The following is a 19,813-nucleotide window of genomic DNA, read 5'->3' on the forward strand; positions in this document are numbered from 1 at the left end:
TTGGGTACCCAAATATGGTTTATAGCTTGTCAATGGATAGAATAAATGATTAGCTGGTCTTTTTTCAAAAAAAGGGTTACCTACTTGGATTTTGTTTGTCAGAGTTAGAACTCCACTCCGTTAGTGTTTGCAGTTTACTTGAAAGTGTAAGTGGCATTATATTTACAGGAGGATTTAATCACTGAATGTTAAAAACATTAAGCACAGAAAAAAATGAAAGTGATTGTTTTGTAACTGTTATAAGTTCTATAAGCTGAGTGTAAAGATTTAAAAGGAAAAAAGTGCCTAGAGATAGTTAATTTTAATATTTGGGATAATAATTAAAACATGGGCATGGGAGTATTGCTCCCCATGTACAAAAGCACTTCTCGGGGATTAGAGCACCAGTGATTTCCACCCGGATGACTGTCTACTTTATAACTACAGGGCTATGCAAAATGAAACTAAAATCAGAAAGTATGACATCAGAGAATCAATGTGTTCTTATGAAATTCAGAAGATTTCACTGTCTCTGGTTACCAGAACTTCTAGAAATTGAGTGTCTTAAGAACCTAATAACTTTGCAAACCATTAATACCTTAACATGAAAACTGATCCTTTGCTAATGCAGAATCTGTAATTCCACTGGCTAGTATTCTTCCATGTTTAAGAAGTAAAAATGTCTAGGTCTAAGCACTTTGAAAAATTTAGAACTTTCAGTCAAGAAAAAATTGGTTTGATCAGACTACCTATTTTCTTGGAAAATAGGAAGTCAACTCTAAGAAAAATCACTGAGTCACATGAACCCACTGACGACCATCATTTCAACTAACTTTTCCCACAAGATCTCTACATTGAAAATGAGACAATCTTTCATCCTTAAACAGGAGATGGATCCTATGAGTGTCTTTCTGTAGAAGAAAAACTTATCAAATAAACTGTCTATTAGCCTTACAACCTTTACTCAACAACTCAACATTCAGAGAACTGCTAGGAATGAAAAGTGAAAATAAAATGAAAATGAATGAAAAATGAGACTCAGAGAGACCAGGCGATAAGATTAAAAACAAAAGGCTCAGATCTGGGGGAGGTGAACGTACAGGCCGTGGATGCCCCGCTGAAGGCCTGGCGTTCCAGAATAAGGGGCTGGGGCTGGGGGTGGGATAAAATATCTACTGGCAACATTTAAACCAAAGCGTATTAAAAGAAAATAGACTTGAGGTACCAAAATCCAAGAATAAAAGTACAGGAAACCAATGAAAATAATCTAAAGCTAAAATTCCTCACTGTGTTCCATAAGCAAATCTTCTAGACCACAGCAGCACGTCGAGTTAATTTAACATTTTAAAGTTCTCTGAATGTTAGCAGAGGATTGCCGCAATGTGTATGTGTGGATGGACGGACGGATGGATGGATGGACGGATGGAAGACAGAGATACATATAATTTCAAAACATTTATTTACCATTCACTATTTTTGCAAATACAATTCTCCCAATTTGGTTGGGACAAGAGGTATTTGTGTTAAAGGCTAAGTCAGGAACAAGGAAAGACAAAAACATATTTGGAGTGAGAATCCTTTAATAATTCCATATGCATTCCCAGAGAACAATAAATACAGAAATTACGAGCAGTATATGTAACAGTAATATTTTCCTTAGATACAGAAAGCACCCACTTTAATACAAAGTAATGGGCAAACACTCGTATTGAAATCAGCAATGGGGAAAGCTACACAACAGAAAAAAATGGCACATAAAATGAGAAATTGTTTGCTCTTGACCCTAATCACTGCGACTCACACTCCAGGTCTTCTGCCCCGGGGGAAGGGGCGGCTGGAGACCCCGAGGCTGAGCGCCCGTTCAGCTCCGGGCAGCTGCAGTCTGCGGTTGCTCAGACTGGAGCTGTTTACCAAGATATTCCCTGAAACACAGGAAGGAAATAGCAAGGGAGATTAGAACCGAAACAACAAAGAATCTCTTTCAAAATTGAAGAACTACATACACTGTCGTCTATGCTTACTTTAACATCTAAAAACTAGTAAAATAGCCCCAGAAAACTAATCTTGTCCAAATTTCAAAAGTACCTGTACTGTATGAATTTTAAACACTCCATGAACCACAGACAAACAAGGCATGACACACACAAACAAGTAATTCTGCATTCAATCACCGGCAACGTCTGCTTTCCTGTTTAGAGAGTCGTGTCTGCTGTCACCACTTCTGCAATCTAACAAGTTCAAAACCAACGTGCGGAGGATTCCAAGTAAGTGGCCCGATACATAAGAAACAAATTTCCTGACGTTAGAAAGTACAAGTGTTTATCTCTAAGGATTTACCCAAGAGCACATGAAAACAATCACTGAAAATAACATCCAGAATCACGACACTTAATCAGAGCTACTAGTTACGCAGCACTTACTCTGCACTGGCAGAGTCTGAAACCTTCACCAAGATGGTCCTACTGAACCCACAGAACAATCACGAGCGCCGAGAAGCAGTATTCTCATTTTACAGATGGGCAACTGTGGCTTAGAGCAGTGGTCTCCAAACGTTTCAGGTGACGTTCTACTTCAGAAAATTATTCGAATGGTCTGTGTATACTTCCCTCTAAATTGCATACAGATACCACTGTTGATTCCAGGACAGAAAACAATCTTTTCCCTATTTTCCTATGAAGGATTTGCCTAAACTTTTGTTTTTGAACTACCTAATAAGGACCAGAAAAAAGAGATCTTTTAAGAATATTTAAAAGATCCTCTCCTGTTAAAAGGGAAAAGCTTGAGTTTTGGAATAGGGACCGGGTTTACATTCCGGAGCCTGGCAAAGCTGCCCGGAGCTCACGCCGTGAACCACCAGGTGGGTCTAGTCCCTTGGGGCTGTGGTTCATCTCCTGTGCCAGGACCCAACTAATACTCAGGGGACAACAGTGAATACCGGGACGTGGGGAAGGTACCTGATTTCCTCACACAGGAGGCGTTGCAGAAGTAGGGTCACAGCAGGAGGATTAAAACAGAGGGAAGAAGAGCTGTTCCCGCAGAGAATTTAAAAACACACCCAGAGGGCTTCCCTGGCGGTCCAGTGGTTAAGACACCGCCCTCCACTGCAGGGGGTTTATGCAAGCTAGGATTTAAGCAAAGGACAAGAACACACATAGATGTAAAGGGTTCAACTAAAAACCCGCACATCAAGAATCCCAGATGGAACTCTGTGAGCCCTACTTGAGGTAGGTCACAGGATACCAAGTCTACTGGGAGAAGAGCCCAGATGGGACCCGCGGACAGAAGAATCAAATTCCTCCTCAGGCTTTCCTGAAATTGTTGTTTGCTATGGCATGTGGGTTGTTAAATTCAGAGGGAGCCGAACCGAGGAGCAACTGAAAAAGATCCTGTCCTACAGAGAGAGGACCCAGCCTGCACGAAGCTTTGGAGAAAATCTACTCCTGGGTTCGTCTTGTAAAGGGTTGTGGTCTGCTGCCCTGACATCAAATGTGGTCAATTAAAACATTCCCGAGATTCACCCAAGCTGCCTCTGAGTCCTGTGTGACCCCAGGCACGGGGCAGTCCGGACACCAGGGGCCTGGGGCTGGGAACACACAAAGGCGGCTATGTCTGCACTTTGGTACCGGCCACCGTGGAAACCTGAGTACAGGGGTGCCCACCCTTATCCTCTCACCTCTGCAGCGTCCTGGGAGTGGGCATTCTCATCTCCATCGACAGGGGAGGGAAAGCTGCAATCACCTGCTCAGGAGCAAAGCGGGCAGGTGCACGGGCCGGGGCTCAGGTCCATTCCTCTCTCTACTGTGAGGCTGCCAGGCCTCCAAAAAGAGGCCAGAAAGGTGCAGAAAGCAGACATTGTGCCTATCTTTAGAGTAGGAAATAATAACAGGTGTGAATAATTTCTTCAGGTTAAGGTTACGTCACTGTCAGGCAAGAGGAAAAGCGACTATGGACTTTTCTTCAGGGGATGACAATGTGTCTCTAATAGGACTCCAGAAGAGCTACTTAAGTGAGTTAATCTGAGTACTGAGTCAGTCTCGCTAAACACGAAGATCAGTACAATAAAAATTCAACTCATAATTCACTCAAAGGGTATCCGATTTGTACCAGCAATCTACAGGAGCTGGACATTAATTCTTTGCTTCTACTACCTAAGAAGCAAAATTTGAGAAGTGTAATATTTTCTTCTCTTTAATCTTCATCCATGACTTTGTAGGGGAACAGAATGTGCCACCCAGTATATGTTTCTTCAACATGAGGATGATTTTAGGCTGATTATTTTTTTAAAAAACAAAAGCCTTGGCAAGTTCGCTTCTTACCTGCCCCTTAACTGCCTAAAGAACTCAGACAAAGGCCTTGGTCCAGGAAGGGCACTGTCACCGGAGATCTACAAAGCACACGGGTCGGCGCTGGGGGGAGCTACACAGGGCCGGGAGACCAGAGTCCTCTGTGTGTCCCACTGTCCCTGCGGGCCCAGCAAACATCTGTCACCAAACACCCACTTTCCCACCTCCGTGTGAACTGCCTTCTCCCCGCTGAAGTCCCCCCCCTGCACCCCCTTCTCCTTCTCTCAGATGTCATATAGTTTAAAGTTGAGTTATTCCTCCAGCTTTTATCATGATTCTGAGTATTACACACAAAGCAAATTTTGTTTTTATGAACCGATTTTCCTATGTAAAGCCACAAACCACGTAAAAATCACAGTGCTCCAAGGTCATCTGGATTTTCTCCTATGTTTTCTTCTAGGAGTTCTGTGTTTTACATTTAGGTTCATGATCCATTTTGAGTTAGTTTTTGTGGATGTCCAGTTGTTCCAGCACCATTTGTTGAAGAGACTACTTTTGCTCCATTGTATTGCCTTTACTCCTTTGGCAAAGATCAGTTGACTATATTTATGGGGCCCTATTTCTGGGCTCTCTGTCCTGTTCCATTGATCTATCTGTCTACTCTTTCACCCATACCCACACTATCTTGATTACTTAGCTTTATAATAAGTCTTCAAGTCAGGTGGTGTCAGTTTTCCAACTTTGTTCTTCTCCTTCAATATTGTGTTGGCTATGCTGCATCTTTTGCTTCTCCATGCAAACTTTAGTATCAGTTTGTCGATGTCCAAAAAAAAAAAAATAATAACTTGCTGGGATTTTGATTGGGATTGCATTAAATTTATATCAATAGATCAAGTTGAGAACTAACATCTTGACGGTATTGAATCTTCCTATCCATGAACATGGAATCTCTCTCCATTTACTTAGTTCTTCCGTGATTTCATTCACAGAGTTTAACAGTTTTCCTCATGTAGATCTTATACATATTTTGTTGAATTTATACCTAAATATTTCATTTTGGGGAAGTGCTAATATAAATGGTATTGTGTTTTTAATTTCAAATTCCACCTGTTCATTGCTGGTATATAGGAAAGTGACTGACTTTTCTGTATGAACCTCATATCCTACAACCTTGCTGTAATTGCTTATTAGTTCCAGGACATTTGTTTGTTTGTTTTTATCAAATCTTTAGGATTTTCTATGTACATGATCATGTCGTCTGCAAGCAAAGGCAGTTTTATGTCCTCCTTCCCAATCTGTATACCATTTATTTTCTTTTCTTGTCTTAATGCGTTAGCTAGAACTTCCAGTACAAAGGAGTTGTGAGAGGGGATCATAGTATTCCCTTATTATCCTTTTACTTTCCATGGGATCTGTAGTGATGTTCCCTTTTTCACTTCTGACACTAGTTAATTTGTGTCTTCTCTTTCTTCCTTCATTAGTCTGGGTATAGGCTTATCAGTATCATTAATTTTTTCAAAAAACCAGCTTTTGGTTTCCTTGATTTTCTCTACAAATCTCCTATTTTCAGTTTCCTTGTTTTTTTGTTCTTATTCCTTTTCTTCTGCTTACTTTGATTTAATTTGCTCTTTTCTTCTCATTTCCTAAGCTGGAAACTTAGATTACTGACTTTTGAACTTTCTTCTTTTCTAATATATGCGTTCGGTGCTATAAATTTCCCTCTAAGCACTGCTTGCACTGCATCTCACAAATTTTGAAAAGCTGTATTTTCATTTTCACTTAGTTCAAAATATGTTTATATTTCTCTTGAGATTTCTTCTTTGACCTATGTGTTATTTAGAAGTGTGTTGTTTAATCCCCACATTACTTGGGGATTTTCCAGTTATCTTCCTGTTATTGATTTCTACTTTAATTCCACTGTGGTCTGACAGCTGACACTGCATGATTCCTATTTTTTTAAATTTGTTAAGGTGAGTTTTATGGCCCAGAATGTGGTCTGTCTTGGTGAATGCTCCATGTGGGCTTGAGAGAAATGTGTATTCTGCTGGTATTGGATGAGGTAGTCTATAGACGTCAATTCTATTCAGTTGATTGATAGTGTTGTTGACTTAACTGCGTCCTTATTGATTTTCTGCCTGCAGGATCTGTCCATTTCTGAAAGGGGGGTGCTGAAATCTTCAACTATGATAGAATTCATCTATTTCTCCTTACAGTTCTATCAGTTTTTGCCCCACATAGTTTGATGCTCTGTTGTTAGGCATATACATGTTAAGAATTATAATGTCCTTTTGGAGAACTAACCCCTTTATCTTTGCAGAATGACTTTTTTTTTTTTTTTTTAAAGCTTTTAAATTTTTATTTATTTATTTATTTATTTATTTATTTATTTATGGCTGTGTTGGGTCTTCGTTTCTGTGTGAGGGCTTTCTCTAGTTGTGGCAAGCAGGGGCCACTCTTCATCACGGTGCGCGGGCCTCTCACTATCGCGGCCTCTCCTGCTGTGGAGCACGGGCTCCAGACGCGCAGGCTCAGCAACTGTGGCTCACGGGCCCAGCTGCTCCGCGGCACGTGGGATCCTCCCAGACCAGGGCTCGAACCCGTGTTCCCTGCATCGGCAGGCAGACTCTCAACCACTGCGCCACCAGGGAAGCCCCAGAATGACCTTTCTTATCCCTGATAAACTTTCCTTACTTATAAGTCCGCTTTCTCTGAAAGCAATATAGCTACTTCTGCTTTCTTTTGATTAGTGTTAGCATGATGTATTTTTCTCCTTTCATTTACTTCTAATCTATATGTGTCTTTATATTTAAAGTGGGTTTCTTATAGGCTACATGTAGTTGGGTCATGCTTTTTGATCTGCTCTGATGATCTACCTTTTGCTTGGTGCAGTTAGACCATTGACATTCAGAGCGATTACTGATACAGCTGGATTAATATCTACCATATTCATTTCTGTTTCCTATTTGTTGCCCTTGGTTTTTTGCTCCTATTTTTGTCTTCCACTCTTTTTCTGCCTTTTGTGGTTTTAATTCAGCATTTTATATGATTCTATTTTCTCTCCTTTCTTACTGAGCATGTCAGTTATACTTCTTTTTTTACTTTTTTTAGTGACTGCCCTAGAGTTTGCAATATATTAATTTACAATTAATCCATGTATAGTTTCAAATAGCACTATACCACTTCATGGATAGTGTGAGTAGCTTGTAATAACCAAATAATCTTAATTCCTTCCTCTCGTCCCTTGAATCATTGCTGCCACTTATTTCACTTATATATAAACATACGCAAGCAATGTGTATAAAATACATATAAGCGTGCATACTCAAGGATATGGTTGCTATTAGTTTTTGAACAAACTTCTATGTTATATTAGTTAGGAATAAGAAAAATAAAAGTTTTTATTTTACCTTCAGTTGTTCCTTCTTTGATGCTCTTCCTTTCTTTACATAGGTCTGAGTTTCTGACCTATATTATTTTCCTTCTCTCTAAAGAACTTTTTTTCATATTCCCTGTATGGCAGGTCTACTGGCAACAAACTCCCTCAATTTTTTGTTTATCTGAGGAAATCTTTATTCCTCCTTCACTTTTGAAGGATAACTTCAAAGGGTACAGAATTTGGTGAGTTTCTTCTCTCAACATGTTAAATATTTCACTCCACTCTCTTTTTGCTGACATGGTCTCTGAGAAGTCGGATGTAATTCTTATCTTTGTTCCTCTATAGGTAAGGTGTTTTTTCCCCCTGGCTTCTTTCAGGATTTTTTTTTTTTTTCCACCTTCGATTTTCTGTAATTTGAAAATTGCACGTTCAGGTGTAGTTTTTTTTTAGTTTTTATCCTGCTTGGTGTTCTCTGAGCTTTCTGGATCTGTGGTTTGGTGTCTGACATTAACTTGGGAAATCCTCAGTCATTACTGTTTCAAGTATTTCTTCTGTTCCTTTCTCTCTTTCTTTTTCTGATATTCCCACCAGATGTATTTTATCTCTTTTGTAGTTGTCCCATAGTCCTTGGATATTCTGTCCCATTTTTTTAGTCTTTGTTCTCTTTGCTTTTCAGTTTTGGAGGTTTCTATTGATATATCCTCAAGCTCAAGAGAGTCTTTCCTCAGCCGTGTCCAGTCTAACTAATAAGTTCATCAAAGGCATTCTTCATTTCTTTTACAGTGTTTTTGAGCTCTAACATTTCTTTTCGGTTCTTTCTTAGGATTTCTGTCTCTCTGCTTAACTTGCCCATCTGTTCTTGCTTGCTGCCTACTTTATCCACTAGAGTCCTCAGCATATTAATCCTAGTTGTTTAAAGTTCCCAGTCTGATCTTCCAACATTACTGCCATGGCTGGTTCTGATGCTTAAGATGTCTCTTCTTCTTTTTTTTTTTTTTTTTTTTTTTTGCTTTTTGGTATGCCTTGTACTATTTTCTTGATAGCTGGACATGGTGTGCTAGGTAAAAGAAACTGCTGTAAATGAACCTTCTGTAACCTGGTGGTGAGGTGAGGGAGAGGAAGCTTTCTGGAGTCCTTTGATTGGGTCTCAGTCTTTCTTGAACCTGGGCCTCGGGATTGTGAACTTCATGAGTGTTCCTCAGGGTTTTTTCTACCCCTTTGGGTGGGACAGGATGATTAGAGCCAGCTAGAGTTGGTTATTTCCCTTCCCCAGGTCAGTCGGACTCTGATGACACCCCAGCAGGCTGGGCTCTGGTTAACTAGTTTCCCCTGAGTGCAGGCCTTGTTAGAACGGAACAATAGTTAGAACTATATCAAAATGGTTCCTTTCCCCTCCCCCTGCCAGAAGGCCAACGGAATTTTTCTCAGATATTTCTTGTGGAAACCTGGTCTGGCTTCTGGAGAGAAATCTCCCCATATGGTGGGGGCCCCCCATGACTGGCTCCCCTGGAGTTTTTAATCCTCAGACTTGTGCACACTGAGCCTCCTGCAATTCACCAAGCACAGTCCAGCTCTCCTGCCAGGCACTGGTCCCCCGCTGGGCTCCACGTGTGAGTCCTGCTCAGGTAAGCCACAACTCCCTGTATTCACCTGCCTCTCCAGTCTCGTCCTACCTTCTCCCCTATGGATCCAAGAAGGATTGTTGATTTTTTCAGTCTGTTCAGCTATTTACGTGTTGTTCAGATGTAGTGGCAACTTCCAAACTCCTTACATGCATAACCGGAAACCAGAAGTCCCTCCTTTTCATTTTAAATGCTGGTTCCAGATCAGCAAGTAGTTACAACAAAAAGCGACCTGTACAATGCAGAGTACGCCCCTAAATGACCACACTACGTGCAAATCTGGTTAATGTGCTGTGTGGGAGAAATGTCTGTGCTGTTAGAAGGACTCTTAAGAAGATAGTATGCAATAAGCAAAGTCCATGCTTAGCACTTATTATAGACTCCTTTTTCTTTAATTATATTTAGAATGTAAGATTCTTACATGAGAATTCCTCCACTAAAAATATCATAAGAATAATGTGGAAAACTCCAGGTACCCAAAGAGAGACCACAATTTTCTAAATTAGTTTTGGAAAATGTTAAACCCAGAAATGTCATATGTTTATTTAAAATCACATGGAATGTCTTGGTAACACGATTATTAATGCTAAAAAGTTAAAACTTACATAAGGGTTTTTTTCCTTCAATTCTGTTCATAAGTAACTGTTTTAATCACTGCATTTATGGCTATGTACTACTTACAGAACAACTAAAATATCCTAAGCAGATATAAAGATCCGAGAATAAAGCAGTATCACCCACACCCTCGGCTTGCTGCGTTCCTCTCTATTTACCTACACGTGAAAAACCTAGAGAGGGTGACACTCTTAGAACTTATTATTCTGCTTGAAAATAGGTTGAAAAAGAAGCTAGAAACAAAGAGAAAATTCTACAGGAGATCCTCTACCTACAAAATTCAGTGTTTCTTTCCTGAGGGAGGTCCTGAGCTGTCCATATGCACATATTGCTGCTTCTGAATTAGAGGCTGATGACATTTAAAATCATTTGGTAGGAGAAAAATGATGACATTTTATGATGTTAAATTATAATGTATAAACTGAGGGTCTATATAAAAGTTCTCTAAAGTAAGCTGTCACTGTTTACATATTTTGCCAAATTTAAGAATATAAAAATCCAGCCCTGCTCAAAAGAACGAGGGACATACCAGGAACTGCACATGGGGACGGGAAGATCAGAGCCTGCACGTGCCACTTAGCAGAGCTGTGGCTAGGACTGACCCGCTCGAGGCCCTCTGAACTGAGGAGACCCGGGTGGTGTGCCCACTGCACACCCCAGCAACTCCATTCAGCCCCCCATGCCCCACCCACATCAGTCAGGGTTACATGTAACCCACCCGTCATTCCACGTAAACACAGGTGTTAAGTGGAAGGGAGAAACACTGGCTACTCTAAGTCCTGCAGTTCACGGAAATAATTCCGCAATCAGTCATAAAATTGTGAAAAAGAATTAAGTAGCGTTTTCACATGATATATAACTCTATACTCCATGTTCTATAAACCAGGGATAAATCCTTCTCTACATTATCAAGAAAAGTAATATTTAACTCCCTAGAGCAGAGTCTAAATCAAGACCCAGTTCCATGATATTGTGAGTATCCAATTTATACTAAAAATGTAATTTTTAACCTAAAACCAAAAAAAAAATTCTCCTCAGTAAAAAAGAAATGTTAACTTTACGATATCCAAAATTACGATTTAGTCTAGTCAACAGAAACTGGTAATAATGCAGTGCCAAAAATCTAAAAATCATTTATGGTAGAAAAAAGTAAAAAAATCAAGAGTGTGCTGGAAATCTGGAAACAGCCAGGGAGGGCCTCAGAGCAAAACAACAACAGAGAAAACGTGCAAAACTGTCAGGAAAAGTTGCTGCTGCCATTCAGACAGACTTTTATTCTACTTTTACACCCATGGTTGTATTTTCATTATTTTCAACTAATTTATTTCACCGTGTTGTACTAAAATATACCCTTTCTAAAATTTTGTTTTAATTAAATCAAAACAAACAAAATGTTGAGAGGAAACCAAGTCAACTGTGTTTTCAGGTTTTATTTAGTGTGAAACATCTTTCAGACACCAGTACCATGGTTTAGGTTAAAAAGCCTCTATTTCAGGAAAGTAGAAAGGCAGACTTTACCAGCATGATTTACTGAAGGCAACTTGGTTACGTGCATAAAGATACTGATTCAAAATCCTTTTACATTTGGGGATAACTCTGCTGAAGACTGACTTTCCAATGGCATTCTATTTGGTCTCACACTAATCTGATGTTGAAATAAATTGCTATTACTTGAGCAATTTTCATTCTCTGGCACAAAGTGCCAGAGAAATGCGTATGTCACAACAAAAGATACAGGTCACATGTGAATTCTCATCTTTATATGAAAATTCCTTTTTTAAAGAAAGTATAGGAAAATGCTGACACTAAGCTTCTCCATTAAAGGGGATTTATCATAACTAAAACATTAAAGCTAAAATAGCTTGGCACATAATTAGAGAGAAGGGGGGAAAAGGATATTCTCTCATCAGCTAGTCAATGACAAAGAGCAAATAAACCAGTTTCTGGCTATAAAGACAATTTACTTTTCCTTTTGTAATCGTACATCAAAAAATTTACTGAGACCAAATCAGATTCCTAAATTCAAGGAAAAGTTTTCAAATTTTAAATGTTTCATCTTTAATGCATGATCATTTGCACAATAAAAATTCTTAACCAAAAAATTTTCTCCACCGGCAAAGGGAAAATTCCCAGTCAACATCCTATTCCACACCCAGCTTTTTCCACATTAGAAATATACATTACAGAAAAAAAAGGGGGGGGGGGCTTCCCTGATGGTGCAGTGGTTAAGAATCCGCCTGCCAATGCAGGGGACGCGGGTTCAAGCCCTGGTCCGGGAAGATGCCACATGTCGTGGAGCAACTAAGCCCGTGAGCCACGACTACTGAGCCTGCACTCTAGAGCCTGCAAGCCACAACGACTGAGCCCGCGAGCCACAGCTACTGAGCCTGCAAGCCGCAACTACTGAGCCCACGTGCCACAGCTACTGAAGCCCGCGCACCTAGAGCCCGTGCTCTGCAACAAGAGAAGCCACTGCAATGAGAAGCCCGCGCACCGCAACAAAGAGTAGCCCCCGCTCGCCGCAACTAGAGAGAGCCTGCACGCAGCAACGAAGACCCAAGGCAGCCAAAAATAAATTAATTAATTAATTAAAAAAAAAAACCTAACAATAAATTCTTCAAGAGAAAGAACTATTAAAATGAAGTTGTTTTTTATTAACAAAAGAAGAATTATGCTTCAACAGCCCTACTTTCAACAAAAGGGGAAAATAAAACTGTATTTAATGGAAACTTCAGGAAAATATCTGTCAAATACAAGCTCACTGACTGCAACAGCCTCCAACTCTATTAAATGCCAACATTCTGTAAACGAACTTCATGAAAGAAACAGAAACAAACCAAGAGAGAGAAAATTCCTAAATAATTAATTTACGTTGAAAAAATGTGGCTCAGGGTAAAGTAAAAGAAGGAGGGAATCCAGTGGAGTATTCTCTAGTTTCCTGACAGACTTGGAAGATTTTCCTCTGCTAAATAGTAGATAAAAAACCATTTGGAGTGCCCTCTGCCTTGATCCCATTCTTCTTGCACAGACGATATGAAAAGAGTAAAAACACTTTCAGTCCATCGAGCGCCACAAGCACCAGCTCTGAAATCGATCCCCAGTCCATCTACCGCTTGGTACCAACTGTCACCATTCTAGTCCACGGCACGAGCCATCCCTCCCCACGGCCGCAACGAGAATCTACGGAAACGGTCTTCCTGCTGCCACACTCACCCCCAACCATCCACTCTCCGCAGTGGAGCCTGTGAGACCTTTCAAAATACAAATCAAATCCTGTCACTCCCCTGTTAAACCCTTAACCATGGCTTTCAACTCATCCAACAGAAGGACCCACCAGACCCTCGGCGATCAGATGGCGGCCACCTCGCCTCGCCCGCCTCCTTTCATGCTGGCCTCAGCCGCTCCTTCAGCTTCCGCTCTGAGCCCCAGCGCGGCGGGCGGCTGTCTGCGGTGAGGACTGGGTGCCATGCGGCATGCTGAGCCGCGTCCCTGGCCGCGACCCACCAGCTGCCATTAGCGCCGCCTCCCGGCCCCCAGCTGTCACATCCAAACAGGGCTCCAGGCGCTGCTCTGAAAGGAGCCAAGCTCCCTCCTGCTTCCTGGTCCTTTCCCCTCCCGTTCCCTCCACCTGAAATCCAACCCCCAACACTGGCGGTGGGTGACTGGTTCCTTTCCATCACTGTCTCAGCCTGGCTGCTGGGACTACTCAGAAAGGCCATCTCTCATCACCCACTTCCATCACATCTGTCACCTGGAGCCTAGGGTAACAGGGTACAAATTAAGTGCTCAGAGAGCAGCTGCTGGAAGAAGGCATAAATGTCAGTATTCACGAGAAAAGTGCGTAAGTGGCAGGATCCTAATATTTAATATATGATGTCATGACGGCAATCCTGGATCCTCTCCTATCCTGTATCTGCCTGCATCTTTCACATGTAAGCATTTGGATGTGCCATTAATCTGTCCTTTGGAACTATCAGTAGCATTACCGTCAGTTAGCGCATCTTTCCCAAGGATGGGGGATAGAGAGGCATCTGAGCTCAGAAGAGCGCGGAACAGCCAACCTACTGCTAAAACAGCCACGGTCGAGTCCAGGGTTGCCCGCTCACAGACACAGATGGCTCACCATTGTATCTAAGTAGTCACTCTAATTTATCTTGTTTTGAGTACAAAAAGGTCAATCATTTTGATTTAAAAAATAAAAGCAAGAGAAAAAATATGATTCTGGCTACTATTTCAAAAGCAAAAGGCTGTTAACAGATGAAATGTGAGAGCTGAATCTTAACTGATCAATCAGCTTTTACTGTTTTCACGTGAACTGGTAAAAATCCATTCAGGTTAACCGTACGCCGAACAGTTAAACCCCGCAAAATTGTAGCGTCTCTAATCAATAGTCCAGCTGAATTCCATTCAACTCTCAAAAAACGTATTCACCTATGTCGTAATGGTCCTTCTAGTTACTTCTGGAGTTGTTTCTGATACTAGTACTTTGAATATACATTTCTTCAGAACATTAATGCAGCTGTTTTTTTCTAAATTATCACATCACTGCTCTGAACGGCTAAAAGGTAGTTCTAGGTATTAATCAAAATCACTGCTGTTAAAAGCCACCACTCATCGGAGCCTTTCCACAAGAACTTCTGGACGGGGACGCGAGGCCCAACAGGGCAGCAGGGGGCGGGCGGCACCTACCAGTTGTGCACCATGAGCTTCTGCACGGCCAGGAGGGCGTTGTAGCGCACCTGCTGGTCCTCGTGGTGCATGTGGTTCATCACCAGCTGCTTCCCGCCGAGCTGCTCGATGACCCTGGGGGCCAGAAGCCACGTGGTGAAGACGCTGCCGCTACTTTCAAATGCAAGCTGTTAGCAGAAAGCCCCAACTCCGAACTGCCCAGTGGTTTTACAAAGAAAAGCTACCATACAGGGAAGTAAACCAACACACGTGTCTTTTTTTAAATATCATTTTCTCCAAATCACAGATTTAAAGTTTTTATATATTTTCTCTTGAATCCCTAATGATAAACCCAATTGTTATTCTCATTTCCTAGTCTGGGCAAATATCATCAACCTGGACTGTTGCGGTAATCTAGATGACAGTGTTCTAGGCAGCTGAGTATTAACTTCTTTATCACCAGTATTTGTGGCTTGCTTAAAAACCAGTATACTGAATACCACCTTATGTCTGAAGTAATATCAGATCAATATTAAGCCCAGCAGTTGCCATGCTGTGAACCAGATACGGGCTCAGATGCAGACAGCAGAGAACATGAGGTTAAAAAGCACCCCGTAGGAGCCATGTTAATTTCCTGAAAAAGACGTGATTTGTTAAGATATCTGCCCTTTCCTGTAATGATGGAACACGCCACATGACCTGCTGGGCAGTGATACAAATGAGAAAATTCCTGTTGTCAAGAACACCAGGAAGACTGACAACCAGCACTGCTTTCTGTCACTGCCCCCTCAACCCCCTGAAAAATCCAGTTACTACAGACACAAAAGCGAAGTGAAAATGGTTATTTGCCTCACGAATGGAAGGAGGTCCTCTGCTCCTCTGGGGGGGAGCGGGGGCGTGCAAGAAGCCGGCGAGCGTCTTTAACCCCAGCCTGGGAGTGTGGGAGCTGCGGTCGGCGCCGCCTGGGGAGTGACATCGCCACCACACAGCCCGTGACAAGTGGCACCTTAGTGCAGTAGGGCTTCTGGTGCTTTAAGACAACCTTGCAGATGAGCACATGGGGTCAGGGGTGAGGGAGAGGCTTTATCTGTATGCCTTTTTATATTTTATTTTTTAAAGCATCTTTTTTTAAAAAACGTACTGAATTGAGAAAAAAAATGCAGTATAATTATACCCAAACTTTATGAGCACTGGATACGTGCCAGGTATGTAACAAGCTTCTCCAAACAGCATACAACAGCCTCAGTCTCATTTAATGCTTTCTCCCTCAACTCCTGTCCTTTCACTGTTAGCGTACCTAAGTGATTTCACATTACCGAGCCAGCCTCACCTCCTCTGCAAAGCCTTACCTGTCTCCTCCCAGAGGGGATTCCTCACTCTTCAGTACTTGGAAACACATCCTTCCATTACTATATATCTACTGTGACTTTTCTTACACGTGTTATATTTCCTTTTATACTTGGAACCTACTCAGGTCAATAACGATGTAACTACAAATAATAATTTAAAAATCACCAGTGCTAACAAAATGGCTTTTGAATTAAATCATACAAACCAAAGAAAACCCTGAACATGAAATTTCTGGTGTGATCTCTGTTGGCTACTGCACAACAGTATTATACACGTGTGCTTATGTTTTCATACTTCCCATCTTTAATTAGGTTTATCACTTATCGTGATTCCCAGTATTATGGTCATCTTGATTCCGCTCACTCCATCAGCTCCTCGGCTGAACGAGTCTACTTTACAGGAGTATATGAACTAGGACCCCTATGCTGAACATCTCAGGACACCCCGATGAAACCAAGGCTCCTCACTTACCGCTTGCCTCGCGGGTAATGCCGAACGTACTCGCCAACGTCATGGGCAGCAACAGCTAAGACTTGTGGGTCATCGGACACCTCCAGAAGTTTGGTCAAAATTCTGAAATAAATTTAATCCAAAGAGAGATTGATTTCTAATTCTTTTCTAGAGCACAACAGAGCAAAGGTATAATGCCGATACTTTCCTGAAAATAGACACTTACAAATATAACTGTATTTTCTACAGGTTTCACTGCTACACACAATACACTACACATGATTTACTGCACGTAAGTTAGCAGCTTTCAAACCTTTATACACACATTAACAGGTCACTTTCAGATTCACAACGTCCACCACCCACAATTCCCACAATATCAGGGAAAGGGAAGAAGGGAAAACATAGGGAGTTCTTAGGGCAGTGAAACTATTCTGTGTGATACTGTGACACAGCAGGAACTGTACAACACAAAGCCATGAACCTGAACGTAAACTATGGACTTCAGTTAAAATAATGTATAAATATTGGTTCGTCAATTAACAAACGTGCCACACTTAGGCAAGACGTTAAAAATAGGGGAAACTGTGCCTGGTGGGGGAAGAGAGGGTATATGAGTACTCTCTGTACTCCCTTCAATTTTTCTGTAAACCTAAAATTATTCTAAAAATTAAAGTCTATTAATTTTAACAGTTATAGTAAGGTATATTTGTAGTAATTCTATCCAAAAACTGAGAAGATAACCCAAAAATGGGAGATAACATATGCAAAGTATATTGTCTGATCAGGGATTTACATCCAAAATATATTAAAAAAAACTCTTACAACTAAATACTAAAAAGACAACGCATTTAAAAAATGAACTAAGAATCTGAACAGACATTTCTCCAAAGATATAAAATGGCCAATAAGGACATGAAAAGATGCCTGACTCGTTAGCCATCAAGGAAATACAAATCAAAACCATGATGAGGTATCACTTCACACTCACTAAAATGGCTAGAATCAAGAAGTCAGACAATAGTAAGTGCTGACATGGAGATGGAGAAATCAGAATCCTCATACACTGCTGGTGGGAATATGAAATTGTGCAGCCACTTTGGAAAATAGTTGAGTAGTTCCTGAAATGGTTAAACAGAGTTACCATATGATTCAGCAATTCTATTCATAGGTGTCTACCCAAGGAAGAGAAATAAAAACGTATGTCCACATAAAAACCTGTACACAAATGTTTATTACCAGCATTTTTCATAATAATCCAAATGCCCATCACCTAATGAGTGGGTAAATAAAATGTAATATATCCTTATGATGGAATATTATATGACCATAAAAAGGAACAAAGTACTGCTAAATGCCACAACATGAATGAACCTTGAACACCTTATGGTAAATGAAAGAAGCTGGTCACAAAAGAACAAATATTATATGATTCCATTTACATGAAATTTTCCTAATAGGCAAATCCATAGAGACAGAAAGTAAAAGCTTAGGGCTGAGGGGATGGTTGGACAGAGAAGTGACAGCTAAAGGACACAGGGTTTCTTTTTGAAGTGATGGGAAATGCTCTATAATTGACTGTGTCGACGGTTACACATCCTCGTGAATATACTGATTTATACACTTTAAATGGGTGAATTGTGTGGTATGTGACTTATATCTCAGTAAAAAAGAAAGAAAGACACTTGCACATATTAGGTCATCTTTATTATAACAAAGGGAACCGTGCAAAGCAGTGGGGAAAATGTTATTTTCAATAAATGTTGCTAGTTCAATTATATATCCATGTAATGAAAAAAAACAAATCTTGACCTACCTTATACACCTTACCCAAAAACCAATTCCACACGGAATGGAAATCTAAATGTGAGAGGTTAAACGATAAAGCTGCTAGCAGATAAAACAGAAGTATATCTTCAAGACCTTGGGTAGGCAAAAACTTCTTAACCAGACACAAGAAAGCACTAGCCATAAATAATAAACTGAGCTACATCAAAAGTAAAGAGTTAGTGGCATTTGACGTGGTAGAAGAAGAGCTGTGATGAATACACATGACCAAGAAACCTACAGAATTCCCACAAAAACAAAAACTTGAACAGGCACTTCTCCTGGGAAAAAAGATATCCAAATGGCCAATAAGCACACGAAAAGGTATTCAACCACATGAGTAAGCAAGAAAATAGAAATTAAAACCATGGAATATCTAAAAATTTTAAGAGGGACAAAAATGTGTCCACGAGTATGTGGAAGGATGGGGGTTTATTCAGAGTGTAAACTGGAATTTAAAACTTACTTCAAGAGCTCATAATTCTTCTCATTTAACCTCACAGCATTTTCTCTCCAAAATTTCTCAGATTTGTGCACAGGACTCCATTCCAATCTTCCAGATTTAAGTTCTGAACTATATTCATCAAATGAGCTGTAAAAAGAATTCAAAGTTTATAAGAATCTGAGAGACAGATACTCCAAAATTAAAAAAAATAAAACATCTTCACTAATTATTTAACTACAAAGACTGATCATCCTTTGTACATTCAAAAATTACCTCTAAACAAGTTTAAATGGCTTAATCTTCAATAAATCATGTGAAACTTATTCAGGGTACTAAGGTCCAGTACTCCTGTCGAATTTGAATGTTCACCATGAGATATTAAAAGGAGCACTTGTTTTCAAAATTCTCACCTTAATATACACATAAATGTACGTACATCACTAAAATATCTGATGGGGACTTCCCTGGTGGCACAGTGGTTAAGAATCCGCCTGCCAATGCAGGGGACATGGGTTCAAGCCCTGGTTCGGGAAGACCCGACATGCCACAGAGCAACTAAGCTCATGCGCCACAACTACTGAGCCTGTGCTCTAGAGCCCAAGAGCCACAACTACTGAGCCTGCATGCCACAACTACTGAAACCCACACGCCTAGAGCCTGTGCTCTGCAACAAGAGAAGCCACCGCAGTGAGAAGCCCGCACACAGCAACGAAGAGTAGCCCCCACTCGCCACAACGAGCGAAAGCCCGTGCGCAGCAACGAGGACCTAACGCAGCCATAAATAAATAAATACATAAATAAATAAATACATAAATAAATAAATAAATAAATAAATAAATAAATAAATAAAATAAATTAAATATCTGATAATCTAGCATTGTTTCTACCATGCCTCTTAAAACACTGTATTTGCCAGACCACTAGATACATAAAGACAAATTTATGTAAAAGTATATTACTTTAACACAAAATAAAATAGTATATTCTATCATACTTTAAATGACAAACCATGATACTGCGCTACAAAAATAAAAACAGACACCTCAGTACAATATTTTTAAACGTGACTACCAACAATGCAGAGGTAATTCATTAACTGAATTAGCCCACTACAGATTAATTAAAAACAAAAACCTCTGTACATGTAACAAACTAAAATGTACTTTAATTCAAAAATTATTCACTATGTATCAAGCAA

The 19,813-nt window shown here is 40.4% G+C and overlaps 1 protein-coding gene across 3 annotated transcripts in view; it reads right to left on the minus strand.

Annotated features, from left to right (window-relative positions):
* Positions 1 to 1,541: 1,541 nt before the first annotated feature.
* ATP6V1H (ATPase H+ transporting V1 subunit H) overlaps positions 1,542 to 19,813 on the minus strand; it is a 62,606-nt gene continuing 44,334 nt past the window's right edge. For all 3 annotated transcript variants that reach the window (XM_068525890.1, XM_068525889.1, XM_068525891.1), the window contains 4 exons: positions 18,637 to 18,762; positions 16,365 to 16,466; positions 14,565 to 14,678; positions 1,542 to 1,901 (listed from right to left, as the gene is read on the minus strand). In XM_068525890.1, the coding sequence (XP_068381991.1) occupies positions 1,841 to 1,901; positions 14,565 to 14,678; positions 16,365 to 16,466; positions 18,637 to 18,762 (403 nt within the window). In that variant the 3' untranslated portion in view covers positions 1,542 to 1,840. The remainder of the gene's footprint in view (positions 1,902 to 14,564; positions 14,679 to 16,364; positions 16,467 to 18,636; positions 18,763 to 19,813) is intronic.

This window comes from Eschrichtius robustus, chromosome 17 (genome assembly GCF_028021215.1).
Source record: "Eschrichtius robustus isolate mEscRob2 chromosome 17, mEscRob2.pri, whole genome shotgun sequence".
NCBI lineage: Eukaryota > Metazoa > Chordata > Mammalia > Artiodactyla > Eschrichtiidae > Eschrichtius > Eschrichtius robustus.